A 16,899-nucleotide genomic window follows, 5' to 3' on the forward strand; every position below is an offset into this window, starting at 1 on the left:
ATGGAAACATGCGGCGATGGCTGTGAGCTTAACCCGTTAGAACAGCAACGTAAAGCTGCGACCAAGGTGGTTAACCCCGACGACGCTAAAGCTAAGTCCTTCAAACAAGCTCTGATGCACTCCCGATTCAATGAAAATTCAAACGAAAAGAGCTTTGAAATGGACCCAGATAATTCCATCTTCGATGAGGAGGAAGATGATGATGATGTTGAGATAGAACAGGGAGAAGAAATGGAGGATACGGATGAAGGATCTCTACAAGTTCCAAGGATTCGTATCCCAGCCAATCTCTTGAAAAAGGCCCGCCGACCATGGGGGAAATGCCTCATAGTTAGGCTGCTAGGCAAAACTATTGGCTACACTCTATTTGTTAACAAAATGAAGAAATTATGGGGACTACAAGTTGACTTTGAGTCATTGGATATCGGGCATGGGTTTTTTATTGTCAAATTTGATATGATTGAGGACTATACTCGAGTATTCACCGGAGGACCATGGGTGGTGATGGACCACTATGTCACTGTCCGCAAATGGCAACATGATTTTAAGCCAGACGAGGCCGAAGAGGATACCACAGCGATCTGGATGAGATTCCCCAATCTCCCAATTGAGTATTATAGTGAGAGGATCTTATTCCATATTGAAAAAGCCTTTGGTAACCCACTAAAGGTGGACATCAACACAACTATGGCGGTAAGGGGCAAGTATGCCCGGGTGTGTGTGGAAATGGATCTACGAAAGCCTCTGATTTCCCACTTCACAATTGGTAAGTATAAGTATACAGTTGAATACGAGCACATCCACTCATTTTGTTTTTCGTGTGGCAGGGTTGGCCACCGGAGGGAAAATTGTAGCGAAAGGTGGCCGGCGTCGGTAAGAACCTCTGAGCCAGTTACCGTTGGGACAGACGAAGGGCACCGTGGGCCTGCAGCAACACAAAATACCCAACCCAAAGAATGTGCGGATACAAGTGACTGGAACCAAGCGAGATATGGCCCATGGATGAAGGCCCAGAACAGACGCAGAAAGCCCAATAGGATACATAATCACAAGGCAGACCCAAGCCCCAGAGGTAATAAATTCCAGGCGCTCCAACAGGATGATGAACATCCTAATGCTCAAGAAGCCCATACTGGGCTGGTAGTTGAAAATTCTGAGTCTCAGGGCAAAGGCCCACCGTTTCACTATATGGAGACAGGCCATGGCCTAAAAAATGTTCAAAATCCAGGTAAGGAGCCCGCTAATCGTCAACAGCATGTTGATAAGGGAGAAATCTGGAAGGAAAAAAGTCCATTGAATGAAGCTACGACACGTGGTGATGGTACCAGTCACTCCCATGGTCTGAGTCCTGAGCTCACCCAGAGGGTAAGTTCTACTCCTAGTCAAGGTTTCGCACCCTCTATTCACACCCCCAGACCTCTCAGTCCTTCAGCGTGTGCTCCATCACCGGATCTACTACCGAAAAAACCACCTGATAAGGCTAGCCTCACCCATGGAGACTCAGAACGCTTTTCCACCCCCAGAGCTCCTGGACGTACATCAATGGCAAACGGAGCATCACAGAGTGTATCTGGACAGTGTTCTGTTGGTTTTGGAACCAGGGAACGAAGCATCTCACCACGTAGATTTAGAGTGGTGGATAGAAGAAGTGACAGTGAGGATCAAGCCGTACTGGAAAATCGCCGACACCGTGGAGAGACATTTGGTCACAGTGACTCCATTGAAGACAATGGAGGAACGGTATGATGAAGTACGTGCCATTATAGGAGTTCCTAACAACTCCCACTTGCCCGACTTACACCGAATGTCATCCATGGATTTGCTTTTTTGGAATTGCAGAGGTGCCGGAAATAACAGATTTAAGAGAACTCTGAAGGAGTTAGTGCGAACCCAACACCCAGATATTATGGTTCTCATGGAGACTAAGGTGGAGTTAAGTTCAATGGGTATGTTCTTCAACAGAATGGGCTTTACAGCCTCTACACATGTCGATTCTATCGGCAGAAGCGGAGGTATTTGGGTGCTGTGGAATCCAGCTCAAGCCAATGTTAGGGTAACCGACATCAACTCCCAGGTTATTACAGCCATGGTATCTCGCCATAATTACCCGGATTGGTTACTCTTAGCCATATACGCGAGTCCTAATGTGACCCAGCGGGAGGTGCTCTGGAGACATTTGGAAAGCACTGCCCAGAATAATCAAGGCCCGTGGCTTCTTGCTGGTGACTTCAATGACTTTAGCCATCAGAATGAGAAACGGGCATTTTCTGACCAGAACTCTAGTAATGCCGCACAAAGTCAAAGACGCAGCAGGCAATTTGTGGAACGAATTAACAAATGTAGCTTAATGGATCTTGGCTGTGTTGGGCCAAGACTTACCTGGTCTAATAATCGTAAAGGATGGGCAAACACTATGGTTCGTCTAGATCGAGCTTTGTGTAACTCGGAATGGCGCACCTTATTTCCTGATGGTTGTGTTCGTAACTTACCTCGGACCTATTCGGATCACTCCCCATTAATGGTATACACCCAAGGTATGCACCCCCCTAACTCCTCTGCTAAACCCTTTAGATTTGAGGGTGCATGGATTTCCCATGAGGAATTCAGGGCTGTGGTGGCTGATAACTGGGTTTTCTTGAACCTATCCATCTCCCTATCCCTGGAAACTCTGGCTCAAAAAGCCTCGGCCTGGAATAAGCATGTTTTTGGTAACATCTTTAGAAATAAAAGATGGTTGATTAGGCGCATTGAAGGGATTCAAAAATCCCAAGCTCGACACTATTCTCATAACCTTCATCTCCTTGAGATGGAGTTGGTGTCCCAATATAACCATACTCTTTATCAAGAAGAACTTTTATGGTTTCAAAAATCCCGCTCTAAATGGATCACTCAAGGAGATCGTAACACCAAATACTTCCACCTCACCACCATTGCTAAGAGGAGGAAACTGAAGATCGATGTGCTTAAATCTGATAGTGGGGATTGGGTGGACCATCCCCAAGAGTTAAAAAATTTGGTTCAAAATTTTTTCGAAAACCTATTTAGGCCCAAACCCACTGTCAGATTGGAACACTGGTATGGTCTGGTTGCTCGAAAGTTTTCGCAGGAGGACAATATGATGCTTTGTCAACCTGTGAACAATGGGGAGATCTGGGCTGCTGTTAAAAACATCCAAGCCTTTAAAGCTCCTGGACCTGATGGTTTCCAGGCAATCTTCTTTCACACCTATTGGGATATAGTAGGCCCCTCGGTGTGTGATTTTGTGAAGCACTGTTTTCAACATCAACTTATACCCAAAGAGATCAACAAAACCTTGATTGTTCTTATTCCTAAAATTGAAAACCCAGAAAATATAAAACAATTCAGACCCATTAGCCTTTGCAACGTAACCTACAAAATTATCACCAAGATCATTGTTAATCGGCCGAGACCTCTCTTGTCCAACCTAGTGCGACCTAACCAAAGCAGTTTTGTCCCTGGGAGAACCACCTATGACAACATCATTATAACCCACGAAATTATTCATACCCTTAACCACAAGAGGGGCAAGAAAGGAGGTATGGTTCTCAAAATAGACTTGGAAAAAGCCTATGATAATATTTCGTGGGACTTCTTGCACCAAACCCTTCAGGAATTTGAGCTGGACCATACCTTAGTCCAACTCATTATGGAGTGTGTTACTTCGGTCACAACGGCAGTTTTGTGGAACGGTGAACCGTTAGAGGAATTTTCTCCGAGCCGGGGTTTGAGGCAAGGTGACCCTCTTTCCCCCTATCTGTTTGTGTTATGCATGGAACGCCTTTCTAATATGATATACCACCAAGTGGAGAGGAAAAAATGGAAAGGCCTTTCTGTGTGTAGGGGTGGTCCTTGTATTACCCATCTATTTTTCGCAGATGATTTGATGCTCTTTGCCTCAGCTGAGCTCTCTATTTGTGAGAGTATAATTACGACCCTCAATGATTTTAGTACTGTTTTTGGGTTAAATTTGAATCCTCACAAATCAAAACTTTTTGTTTCACTTAATGTGGATAGAATTCATGCTAGAGCTTTGAGTTCTAGGTGTGGATTTCCTCTTACTGATGATCTGGGGAAATATCTTGGGGTTCCTCTACTGCACAATAGAGTGAGCCGGAGATATTTCAATTCCATCTTGGAGAAGATGCAGTGAAAACTTGCTGGATGGAAGACCCATACTTTATCCTTGATGGGCCGTGCTACACTCATTCAATTAGTTTCATCCGCCATTCCAGCTTACTCGATGCAAACTCAGTTACTCCCTAAAGGGGTTTGTGAAGATATGGACAAGCTAAATCGAAACTTTTTATGGGGTGACACCCCGGACAAGAAAAAGTGCACCTTATTAAGTGGGATAAGGTTTGCAGGAAAAAAGAATATGGTCGTCTCGGCATTCGGAGAGCTAGGGACCATAACCTAGCCCCCATTGCTAAGCTTGGGTGGAAATTGGTGAGCGATGACAATGGGTTTTGGACTGAGGTTTTAAAAGCTAATTATCTCAAACACCACACTGTCCAAAGCTGGTCAAGGAAAGGCCAAGCTTCTCCTATTTGGAGAGGCATTATGAAGTCCAGAAGTCTGTTGAAAAAAGGTGTGAAATGGACTATTGGAAATGGTGCTAAAGTTCGGATCTGGCATGATTGGTGGTGTGGAGATAGGCCTTGGGTAGAAGCTGTCCCCAACCACAGTCTTACCAATTCCAATACTGTGGATACTTTGATTGATCTGGAGGGTCAATGGGACATGCATGCTATCAATACTCTTGTTCTTCCAGAGTTGGTTCACGAAATTCTCAAAATACATTTCCCTCGTTGGGTAAATCTCACGGATACACCTAGTTGGCAGGGCTCCACTGATGGAGATTTCTCCTCCGCAGCTGCTTATGATCTCTTACAAGCTCACTCACCCAATGTGACTCATTGGAAGTGGGTGTGGAAACTTAAGATCCCTCAAAAATTTAAAGGATTCTTATGGCTCGTGTTGCATGGGAAACTCCTCACTAACTGCATGCGTCTAAAACGCGGTATCACTGTGGATTCAAGTTGCCCTTCTTGTGGGGGCATAGAGGATTTGAACCATGTGCTAAGGGCTTGTCCCGTAGCAATGGAAGTGTGGAGTACCATTTTTGGTTGAAGGTGGTATGTGAATGGCCTGAGTATTTCACTGCAGGACTGGATTACCACCAATTCGACTAATAAAAAACGATTTACGTATGGAATTCCTTGGGCAACAATTTTTATAACCACTCTTTGGCATACTTGGAAAAATAGAAACAAAAAGATTTTTGAAAACAAGGCTGCCAATGTGTTTGATAGTGTGAAACTCATTTTGGAAACTTCTTTAGAATGTTTTAATGCATTTGCCAGATCCATAACAGCCCCAAAATCAGTTTGTAGACTAATTAAGTGGCTTCCTCCTCCTGCAGGTGTCATCAAGCTAAATGCCGATAGTTGCACTGGAACTGGAACTGGATCGGGGGGCTTTGGTGGATTGTTTCGGGATGAACAGGGCACATGGATCAGTGGCTACTATGGGCGCTTGGAAACTTGCACAAGCTTGGAAGCTGAATTGTGGGCTGTCTACAAAGGCCTCACTATCATCCTCCAAAGGGGCCTTACTAATGTAATTATTGAAACGGATGCGGAACAAGTTGTCAAGATGTTGACAGAGAGTTCGGGAGATAATTTCCAATTTCGGGGTTTAGTAGAAGACGCAAGAATCATCATGCAAGGCTGTGCATGCGAAATCAAACATATTCTGAGAGAAGGGAACACATGTGCGGATGCTCTCGCGAAATTTGGAGCGGAGCAACCGGAGGATTTACTTGTTGTAAATGAACCCCCGATGGAGATACGGGGCCTTTTGGTAGCCGATATATTAGGTGTTTCGAGGGAGAGGGCCTAGCCTCCTTTCCCTCTTTTATTTTCCGATGTACCTAAAAAAAAAAAAGAATGTACTTGAACATCTTGCAAGTGTTTGGACATCAGAACAAAAGCATTTTTTTTTCTAGCATGACATTATGGTTTTGCCTACCATAGATACCCAAGGACTGGAGTTTGTTTATTTATTTATTTATTTTTTATAGTTCTGTATTTGTATCTATGCTGAGAGATGAGATATGGCAACACGACTAAATTAATGGTTTAGACATATTCACAAGCACATGGTGGACAATTTATGGAGGCAAAGACGTGTGAATGTCTTGTGTAGACATATTATCAAACACATAGTAGGCAGATTTTGAAGGGAACACACAGTGAATAAAACAAGAGCATGAAGCTATGGCAAAAAACCAAACAAAATACAGCACTGAAGATAGGATCAGACAAAGAACATACCAGGTATTTTGTTTGTTGCAAATGACAGCAACGGTAGAAACAAGAGCCATATATATAGGATCCTCCACACACTACTAAAAAACGGACTTTTTGCAACGGTCTCAAACGTCGCAAAAAGGTCCGTATATCGTCGCAAAAAGTTTTTTGCGATGGAGCAACGACGGGAAATAGGGGGCGGGGGAAGGGGACGTGACAAAAAGTATTTGCGACGGTTACAAACCGCGTTCTTGTAGCGACGGCTAATCAATGATTTTTGCGACGGTTTAACCTGACACAAAAAGAGGGAAAAACTTCACTTTTTAGTGACGATATTGGTCGTCGTCGCCAAAACTTTTTTTGCGATGATATTTGACGTTGCAAAAAGTATTATTAGCGACGGTCTAAAATGTCCAAAAAATACCATATTTGCGACAGTTTAAACCGTCGCTAAAGATCAAACTAATATGTATATGCTACAAGTTAACCCGTCACTAATAAAATGTAAGGAAATGAAGATTACATTAGCGACGGTTATTATTGTCGCAATAAAATTATTTTCATAAAATCAATACATATTTTATTAATTCATTCTCTGTACAAATTATTAATATTTTCTAAAATAAAATACATCCACATCCATATTCATATTCACAAAATCATTAGTATATATTTATCCTTGTACAATTGTCAACCAAATATTCTTTACAAAAATATATAAAACATTCTCTAACAATACTAATAACTTTTGCTATTCAATAACTTAAATTTTTGTATCTAAAGCAAAACAAAAGTATCGACAATGCAAATAAAAAAACATATATATTATAGTTTGTTTTAATATCAACAGTAAGTCCAATATCGATATGCGAAGATATCATCACGTACTCAAAAGGGGTTGCATCTGCAAAAAGAAACACAAAAAAAATATCATTTATAATATAATTAATTTTAAGCTTACAGAAAATGTAAAACAATTAATATTTATTTAATTAAACTGGCAAAGAACCTTGTACCGGACAGTACCCTTTTTTAGGATAAATGGCTAATTAAAATTTTAGAAAGCTCAGAACTGCCGTATCGTGGATGTCTACCAGGTGAGAGACAAGTATTGCAGAAATAAGTGAACTAATTCCAATCACTGCAAGGGCTTCCATGGTTTAAAATTCCCCAAAACCCTGCATTATAAACTCAATTTTTTGGGCACAAACTTCACTTGACTTCCATACATTCTGTTAATGACATAATAACCAAATTTTGAACTATAAGGAATAAGTAGTTTTATGTGACTCCATACCAACTCTAAGGAATAAGTAGTTTTATGTGACTCCATAACATGGACAAATCGATCAAGATGTGTGGGTATGAATAGAGAGACATCAAAGTTGAAATTACAAACTCCAAAGGTTCTGCTAAGACTATCGTATAGAGTTATAAAACCAAACCAGCACCGTCAACCAAAGTGGATGGTTTGTCACACTACCAATTATTAGACTATCAACAGTCATTTATTACTGACTCCAAAAGGTTCTAAGAGTGATGTTTTGTCACACTAGCATTTTTTTCCCCTGGAAACCTTTTAGATAATGAAAACGGCCACATACAGTAAATATAAAACTGGGAAGAATTTCTCAAATTCTGAATGTAAATAGAGATCATATTAATTATATTTCAGAGAAGTTTGATGAGAAGGATATTTGAATAGGAATCACTAAAAGAATGGATGTCACTTCAGAATAACAGCTCACCACCATGGACTCTTCAATTCTCATAACAAAAATCAGTCCTTCCATTCAAATGCTAAATCATTAAAGAATAACAGCTCACCACCATTGACACTTCAATTATCAGAACAAAAATCAATCCTTCCATTCAAATGCTAAATCAATAAAATAAATTGATAATTCATAATAGTAGCAAAATAAAGCAGCAAATTTCATTCCTTCATTGATCAATATATTCATATAGAACAATCTGTTTGCAAAGGCTACCAGTTTCAAATTGATAACTTGGAGGTGATACCAGGGCAAAAGTCAGAATCAAAGAGTGACAAGTAACATTTAATCAAAGAATAGAAGAAAAAAACAATGTCTGCTGCATAACAGTGGAGGGACCCAAAAGACATATTGTCCAAAAAAGAACATATAAAGACAAATAAATCCGACTGAAAGGAAGTCCCCATTATAAGCTTATTATGGAGAATAGTGATTGACAACACAACAACATTAACACATCCAAAATATAGTTTATGTAAAAAAAGATAACAGTAACTAGGGTTTACAAACCGGGAATAATTTTCTTGACAACCAAATGTAAAACGTGACTTCCCAAAATAAGCAAGAATTCCCTTTCATACTCATATGGAGTCTATTATTGTCACCATATTTCAAGCAACTTTTAACTCAATGCTTAATTAATCATATTTCCCCTTTTTCCAATTTTAGTCCATTCATTTTCCCCAAACCCCCTTTCAATAACATGAGACTAATAAAGTATGGCTATTGGTAACGAGTGCCTTGTGGACACTTGATAAGGTGTATTTAGTAGTGTGTTAATTTGTTTTCAGTTTAAGGGGTGCTTTCCTTATTTTTCACCCAAAGACCTTCTCCATACTCTCTGTTTATTGTCTGTAACTTGTTTACATCTCGATTACTATTCATTCAATACTCCCTTTTGCAACCCGCTATAGTAGTTAGTGTTTATATGCTACATGCAATTTAGTTAAAGTTTAAATAGGTTGTTGGGATGGATTTACAAAATTACTGTGAACTATTTTATTCTTAAATTTTCAAGACAAATGACTTGAAAATGGAGGAAAATTACAAGGAAAATGACGGGAAAAATACGAGGGTACGGGTACGGTTGCGGTACGCCGATATTTTAGATGAAGGAAGGAAGAATGCAACTCAGTCAGCCAGCAAAACTCAGTATGATTTGATAAACAAATAGACTATTTTAGCTTCCTATTCACAGACAACAACGACCACTTATCTAATTAAGAACAGTATTCAAACTCCTTTCAAATCAATAAAATTACTTCACTACAAATAATTCTGTATAAATTATATATCTATACTATTATATATGTGTGAACAACTCACTTTAGTGTCTTGAAGCCTACTCTTTCCTTTTGCCAAGTGGATTTTTTTATATAAAAAAAGAGAAAAGTGAAGTGCACAAGATTTAAGCTTAAGATCTTGAGTTTGGAAAACAACACCCTTATCACTTGATCAACAAACACTATATATATTTCTAATTCAAAATTAAAATTTATATTTTACAAATTTAATAGCACACCCATCAGGTGGCCCCATACCCCTAGTGTGTATATATATATGTGTGTGTGTATGCAAAATATATGATTTAACAGGGGAAAACCTATGAAGCATGGGTACTCCAAAAATAGTGCCGTACACGCACCGAATATTTACCGGGTGCGGGTACGCGTACCGGTACGGCTGCACGTGTACCGGATACGGCAAAAAGTGGTCGGGTACGTCTGCCTCAGTCGAGTACGGCATGGGTACGGCTCGGGTACGGAATGGATACGCCGATGGTGCGTTTTGGGTACGGCGGGGGCAGAAATCAATTTTTCTGAAAAATTGAGGGGTACCGGAGCAATTTTAAGAAAAATTAAAAAGAAAAAAGAAAAAATTGTATATACCTAATCAGTGAAGTCTTCGACTTCGACCATTTGCCCTAATCAGTGAAGTCTTTGACTTTTGCCCTAATCTCATCGAAGCAAAGAGGACTTCGACCATCATCACCCTCCTTCGACTTCGACTTTTGCCCTAATCTCATCTAAGCAAAGAGGTGACTCTAACCATTAGCCTCGTCTTCGACTTCGACCTCGACCATCAGCCTCAGCCTCGTCTTCGACTTCGACCATCAGCCTCGTCTTCGACTACGACACTCCTCTTCGACTTCAACCCAGAGACTTCGGCTTCGACCTGCTGCAGAGAGGTATAAATTATAATCTTTCATCTTTATTTTTTTTGTTGTTTTTGTTGTTTCTTCTTTTTTTCTTCAGAGGTATAATCTGATGTTAATAAATTAGAACACAAAAAATTAAAAAATTAGAACCAGGTTATTCAATCATATTTAGAACCAAAAAAAAATTAGATAAAAAAATTAATAAATTAGAATACAAAATACTTACATAATGTTAATAATCAAAAAAATTAATTATTATTTTTAATAATGAAAAATCATATATATTAATTATGATTTTTAATATTTTTAATTATTGTTATTCAATCATAATATTTTTAATTAATTATTATTTTCAACAGAATGTTAATAAATAATCATAAATATTATTTTTAATTTTATTTATTTGTCTTTTAGTTAATTATTTGTCTCTTATATTATTTGTCTTTCAATCATAAATATTTATTTGTCTTTTAGTTAATTATTATTTGTCTCTTTTGTTTATTATTTTCAACAGAATGTTTATCATAAAAATCATATTTGTCTCTTATATTTAATTATTTGTCTTTTAGTTTTATTTATAGTTCTTTTTTTATTTTTGATATTTAACTTCAATTTGTAGGTTGGATCTTTTAACCATAATTATAAAAAATAAAAAAAATAAAAAAATATCGGTATACTGCAGCCGTACCCGTACCCTACTTTTTTGGGGCTCATGAGACATGCTTGCAAACCCATCTACAAGTCATAGTGAAATGGAAAATGGAGGAAAATTACAAGGAAAATGACGAGAAAATTGATGGAAATGAACGAACCTTTGGTACTAGACCTTGAGTTGTAGTAATGGTGAGAGTGATTGAAGAAAGTGATTGTAACAGAGTGTTTCCTCTAGTCTTCGAGGCTCTATTTTACACCTTATTAATCAAAATTACCTTGTGTCTTATTTGATTCAGAAAAATACGAGTACATCCAGCTTTGGAGGCATTTCCAGACATTTTACACAGAGCTTGGCTCATGAGACATGCTTGCAAACCCATCTGCTGCATTCCAATTTCCCCCGATGTACAACAAACAGACCCAAGGATGTGTCAGGCATCAGCAATCTTGTCAACTTCTGTATTCTGAAAATAAAAACAATGTAACTTACTTCAATCTCAGCTCGTGGAGTAAGAGCTGAGACAGCATCAACGCAGATGAGATCAACAGCACCAAATCTGCACATACGATCTGCAACTGAGGCAACAAAAAGTTTGATGAACCCATACAAAAAATATATATATATATATTTACAATATAATCTTGGCTTGAAAAGATCAAGCTGCATCTGGGGGTCCTCAGCTACAAACTCACCATGGAATGGTCTGACAAGAAAAAAAAATGTTTTATAATATCATCAAACTAGAACTCCAGATTGCACAAGAAAAAGATGGTACATGGGGCCACATACCTCATATTTTCAAGACAAATGACTTGAAAATGGCCATCCAAATGCCTCCCTATGGAAGTTCCAAGCCCATGAAGACCAGAACTTTTACTTACAGAACCATCATTTCCATATGTTTCCAGAGCTTTAACACCATCGTAAGTCTTGCAGACAACTGCCAACATAGTTTCTATACCCAAGTACTCCGAGAGAAGCCTGACTCCAGAGTTGGAAAAACAGAACATGTCAAGTATACTATAGATCACTAATAACGGTAAGACTCTCTGACTGCACCTTAATCAACATGCTGTAGGAAGTCTACCATCCATGAGCCAGTAAAGTTAGCAAAGCATCTTAACATCAGAACTGCCAACTGCCAAGACATCAATGTAACAACTACACTCATTGCACCCATTCAAAAACACACACGACCATGCAAACTTCAAATGAACCTAATAATATACAAAACATTTACCAGAATATAGCTATTCAATCACTAGAGCTATTTATCAGTAGGATGGGACAATTAATTCTCTACCATGTCCATGTCAAAATGGCTGAAAAATGATCGAACACAGCTAAATAAGAAGCAATGACAATAGTACAAAGTAAACAATTAAAAACACAGAAGACTGCAATTTCAAACCAACCTGCTGAGATTGTCATCATCCACTTTCCCAAGTGTAGCAACAATACCCAACACATCCTTGGTCAACAGAAGATTAGCAGCCTCATTGCCATGGCAAGTTTTCAGCAAGCACAAAATGCCAGCTGCGGATTTCTCGTGCTCTATTATATGTTCTAATGGTTCCTCCTCACTGTCCACACCAGTATGATCCCCGTCTTCCATCATGGGCATACTTGATGAATGATATTTCCCAAGATTCATTGAGATAATAATTATCAGGAAAAATTATAAGCAAATGATACAAGTAAATCATACATTATCGCAAGAGAATCAAGATCTTAACTTCTTCAAACTCAAAATTATTTCGCTTCCAAAGTTTGAATGCAGATCTTACTAATGTAATAACTTAATTCCATGTAATCGTACAAGGGGTACAATAGAAATTGGTAAAATTTAATGAGTTATGCTCGATAGAAACGCATTATTGACGAAAACCAATCACACTCACGGAGCGCACTATGTGGCCTCTGCTTAAGGGCTTAGGGCACATAATTTTTGCTAATTGGCACTTGAATCCTGCATCTTCCCTTTTGCTATGACAACATATACCAATCAAGCTAATTTCTGGCAGTAACTTATCTTTCTTTCTTTCTTTTTTTTTCCAAAAAACGTAATATCTTAAAACATTTAATTAGAAAATTAGACAGTAAATTTTACAGGGACACTGACACAAACTAAAAATTAGAAAATAATATACCTTGCATGTCGAGAATGAAGTCATCCAAGCTGTTTTTCTGAGACTTCATATTTTTTATATTGTCTTCATGCTGTTTTAAAGCAACACAAAATTACTCCAATTGACCAACTCCCACTAATAATGTATATAAACAGTTTAACAAGATATATGCACCATGAACAACTTTGTCATAACCAGGATGAGAACTAAAACACGAGATTCATTGACCATAACATTATGACACAACTTCAAATAATCCTTAACAACCTTAGAAGTAAATGAAACTGTTTCTCCCTGACAGAATGCTCCATTTTGCACTTCATCCCTTGGAGTTAGACAGGAATCATTCTGACAAAAAATATGGAAGATTAGAAGAGAAAGGAGTAAGTTACCTGCTGAGCCAATTGAGGAGGGAATCCCACAACCCCATTTTGGAGAAAACGAGAATTTCAGATGAATCGAATGGAGTTGTCAAGAAAACCCTTTTTCTTTTTGTTTTTGAGTTCTGAGAAAGCAATTCAAATCAGAACAAAGCAAAGCATCATGTTCTGTAAATTGAATTGAAGAGAGAGAGAGATCTGAAACTGCTTATACATACATGTGTGTGTGAGAGAGAGAGAGAGAGAGAGAGAAGAGAAATAAAATTAGGTTTTCTGATTCCCCCACTACATTCCGCCCCTACTACGCATCTCAATTGTCGCCTCTGTCAATTCTAGCCTCTAAATTTGGCCGGCGATCTCAATGTCAAACCCCTTCGATTGCGTCTCCTCGATTTCAGAGAATGGCTGCTGGTTTGCGATGGTTATATCAATGGCGGTGGTGGTCGTGTGATCCTGTACTGACGACGGTGGAGAGAGAGGGAGAGAAAGGGGAGGGGGGGGGGGGGAGGAGGAGGAGGAGGGCGTGACAGAGAGACAGAGGTGTGATAGAGAGAGAATAAGAAGCGTTTTTTTTTTTGGGTCTATTAGCCATGACACAAGAAAGGCCATGGCAAAAAAATCTTTCTACGACGGGAGAAAAAGCCGTCTCACAAAAATAGGTCTTTCACGACGGCCAATAGTTTGCCATCGCAAAAACCATCCAACATATCCTTCCATCTTTTGAGACAGGAAATGTTGTCGCAAAAAATGATCATTGGCGACGGGTATTAGCCGTCGCAAAAGGTTACTTTTTGCGACAGTTAATATGCCGTCGCAAAAAAATTCCGTGTCATATACCCATTTTTCTATTAGTGACATCTTAACATCTGATATAGAACACATGAAAAGTTACAATATTCATTAAGAACAAAGCATTAAAGTTACAATATTTATGCGTCCACCATTAAACGTACAGAGCACATGAAAAGTTACAATATTCATTAAGAACAAAGCATTAAAGTTACAATATTTATGCGTCCACCATTAAACGTTACAATATTCATTGTCTCCTTAATGAATAAATTAATGGTTTTAAAGTGTCATTAAGAAGACAATATTCATTAAACGTCCACCCGCAAACCCGATTAAAAGTTACAATATTCATTAAGGAAAACATTAAAGTTACAATGAAAGTTATAATATTCATGCATCCACCATTATACGTTACAATATTCATTTTGTCTCATTAATGAATAAGTTCATGGTTTTAAAGTTCATTAAGGAGACAAAGCATTAAAGGTGATTAATTTGAAGAGGAAAGAAACCATATGCATTTATATATGCAAATTAAAGAACCTTCATATGCTACTTCTTCCAAATATAAGGACTCACATATTTATTTGGTAACTTTGTGCTTGATGTGTTATTTTTTTGAGGAGGAGAATAGAGTAAGAAGAAGTTACAGAGCGTGACAATAAGACTCGATAAGAAAACTTTATCCACTAGGTCAACCTTTAGTCGTTTGTTATCTGTTTAATTTGAGATGGAATTTTGGTTCATACTCTTTGCATCTCTTTGTCTTTGTATTTCTCTGCATTCCCTCCTAAGTCTCTTACACACTAAAAAACTTCCACCAGGCCCTCCTACCATACCCTTCTTAGGTAACATACTATGGCTTCTCAAATCCTCCCACGATTTCTCCAACTTGGAACCCATCCTCCGCCGGCTACGCACCAAACATGGCCCCATTCTCACTCTCCATATCGGTTCACGGCCTTCCATCTTCATAACTACTCGTGAACTCGCCCACCGAGCCCTAGTCCAAAATGCCACTATCTTCGCCAACCGCCCACAAGCTATTGAAACCACCAAAGTTATCTTTAGCAACCACCGCACCGTTAGTTCTGCGGCCTACGGATCATTGTGGAAGGTTCTTCGCCAAAACCTTGCATCTGTCTTACATCCTTCTCGGTTAAATGTATACTCTGGTGGTCGTAAATGGGCATACGACGTATTACAAAAAGAACTACTAGACATAGTTGAACAACCAGAATCAAGAAACAAGGCTATCCTTGTTCAAGATCATTTTCAACATGTTGTATTTTGTTTACTTGCCTATATGTGTTTTGGAGAGAAACTAGAAGAGAAGGTGATAAGAGACATAGAGGCGGTGCAACGACCGGTCCTTGCCAATTTCATAAGATTCAATGTGCTCAACTTCATGCCAAGGTTGGGAAAGATTGTGTTTCGAAAGCTTTGGAAAGAACTCTTAGAGATTCGAAAGAAGCAAGAAGACGTCCTCATTCCACTCATAAGACAACGTCGAAAGAAAATAAACAATACAAAAGAGGGAGATGAAGGTGAATCCATTGTCTCTTACGTAGATACCCTTTTTGATCTCCGACTTCCCCAAGAGAACAATGCTGAAACACAGCTCTCTGAAGGTGAGATGCTGAGTTTGTGTTCAGAGTTTATCAATGGCGGTACTGATACATCCACCACCACATTACAATGGGTTATGGCTAACTTAGTGAAGCACCAAGAAATTCAAGAAAAACTATATAGAGAAATCAATGCAGTGGTGAAAAGAGGAGAGGAGATCAAAGAACAAGACTTGGAAAAAATGCCATATTTAGAGGCCATAGTGTTGGAGACTTTAAGAAGACATCCACCCGGGCACTTCATATTGCCACGTGCCGTGACGGAGGACACTGTGATGGAAGGCTACGATATACCGATGAATGCCATGGTGAATTTCACAGTGGCAGAGATGGGTTGGGACCCAAATGTGTGGGAAGATCCAATGGAGTTTAGACCAGAGAGGTTTATGAGTGAGGAGGGAGGAGAAGAGAAGGTGGTGTTTGACATAAAAGGAGCTAAAGAGATTAAGATGATGCCTTTTGGTGCAGGAAGGAGGGTTTGCCCTGCAATTTCATTGGCATTGCTTCATCAAAAGTATTTTGTGGCTAATTTGGTGAGGGATTTCAAGTGGACAAGTGAGGGTGATGAAGACGTTGACTTGAGTGAGAAACAAGACTTCACCATGGTCATGAAAAATCCACTCCAAGCCCACATCACCCCAAGGATGAATTAAAGAATATTGCTACAGACTCATAATCTGTGCGCTGGAACACACATTAATTCTTTTTAGACATATTTATGGGCATAAGATGTCTCAAATTTCTAATGCTCACCACTTCAATAGCCATACCAATAAAGTCGTTTTTTCATAATATTATTGTGGTAATTAAACTAATACATCAATATTATAAAACATATATTTAAATATAAAAGATATGATAATATTATTTTTTCATTTATATAATTAATATTTTTTGATGAAAAAATTAATTATGTCAAATTTATAAGACTTGCAGTATTTTTTCAAACCTAAAGAAGGTGAATGTAGTTTTTTTAAAAAAATAATTAAACCCACACTAAAAAGTCATAAAAAAGTTTAAAAACTTTCAATATTAATTGAAAACATTTGC

The 16,899-nt window shown here is 38.6% G+C and overlaps 2 protein-coding genes and 1 pseudogene across 37 annotated transcripts; 2 read left to right on the forward strand and 1 right to left on the reverse strand.

Moving 5' to 3' along the window:
• Positions 1–5,922, forward strand: LOC145806292 (uncharacterized). The gene is made up of 4 exons (XM_082902826.1): positions 1–1,534; positions 1,602–4,167; positions 4,386–5,097; positions 5,188–5,922. Exons 1-4 carry the CDS (start codon positions 1–3, stop codon positions 5,920–5,922), a joined length of 5,547 nt encoding a protein of 1,848 aa, XP_082758952.1.
• Positions 5,923–6,982: 1,060 nt separating this feature from the next.
• On the reverse strand, positions 6,983–14,156 carry LOC114265376 (protein DEFECTIVE IN MERISTEM SILENCING 3). Of its 36 annotated transcripts, none has more exons than XM_082901185.1 (10): positions 13,648–14,156; positions 13,442–13,554; positions 13,071–13,140; positions 12,336–12,545; positions 11,710–11,901; positions 11,553–11,623; positions 11,410–11,476; positions 11,195–11,302; positions 9,997–10,282; positions 6,983–7,236 (listed from the first exon to the last, which is right to left on the reverse strand). In XM_082901185.1, the coding sequence occupies exons 4-8, from the start codon at positions 12,542–12,544 to the stop codon at positions 11,275–11,277; spliced, it is 567 nt and encodes a 188-aa protein (XP_082757311.1). In that variant the 5' UTR covers position 12,545; positions 13,071–13,140; positions 13,442–13,554; positions 13,648–14,156; the 3' UTR covers positions 6,983–7,236; positions 9,997–10,282; positions 11,195–11,274. The 36 variants fall into 36 exon arrangements, with proteins under 36 accessions (XP_082757311.1, XP_082757315.1, XP_082757312.1 ...); XM_082901189.1 differs by having other exon boundaries at positions 9,997–10,285; XM_082901186.1 differs by having other exon boundaries at positions 9,997–10,285; positions 11,078–11,302.
• A 795-nt stretch (positions 14,157–14,951) lies between these two features.
• On the forward strand, positions 14,952–16,502 carry LOC114265375 (cytochrome P450 89A2 pseudogene; annotated as a pseudogene).
• Positions 16,503–16,899: the final 397 nt, after the last annotated feature.

The sequence above is a fragment of the Camellia sinensis genome, chromosome 13 (genome assembly GCF_055761805.1).
Source record: "Camellia sinensis isolate YWXY chromosome 13, ASM5576180v1, whole genome shotgun sequence".
Taxonomy (NCBI): Eukaryota; Viridiplantae; Streptophyta; class Magnoliopsida; order Ericales; family Theaceae; genus Camellia; species Camellia sinensis.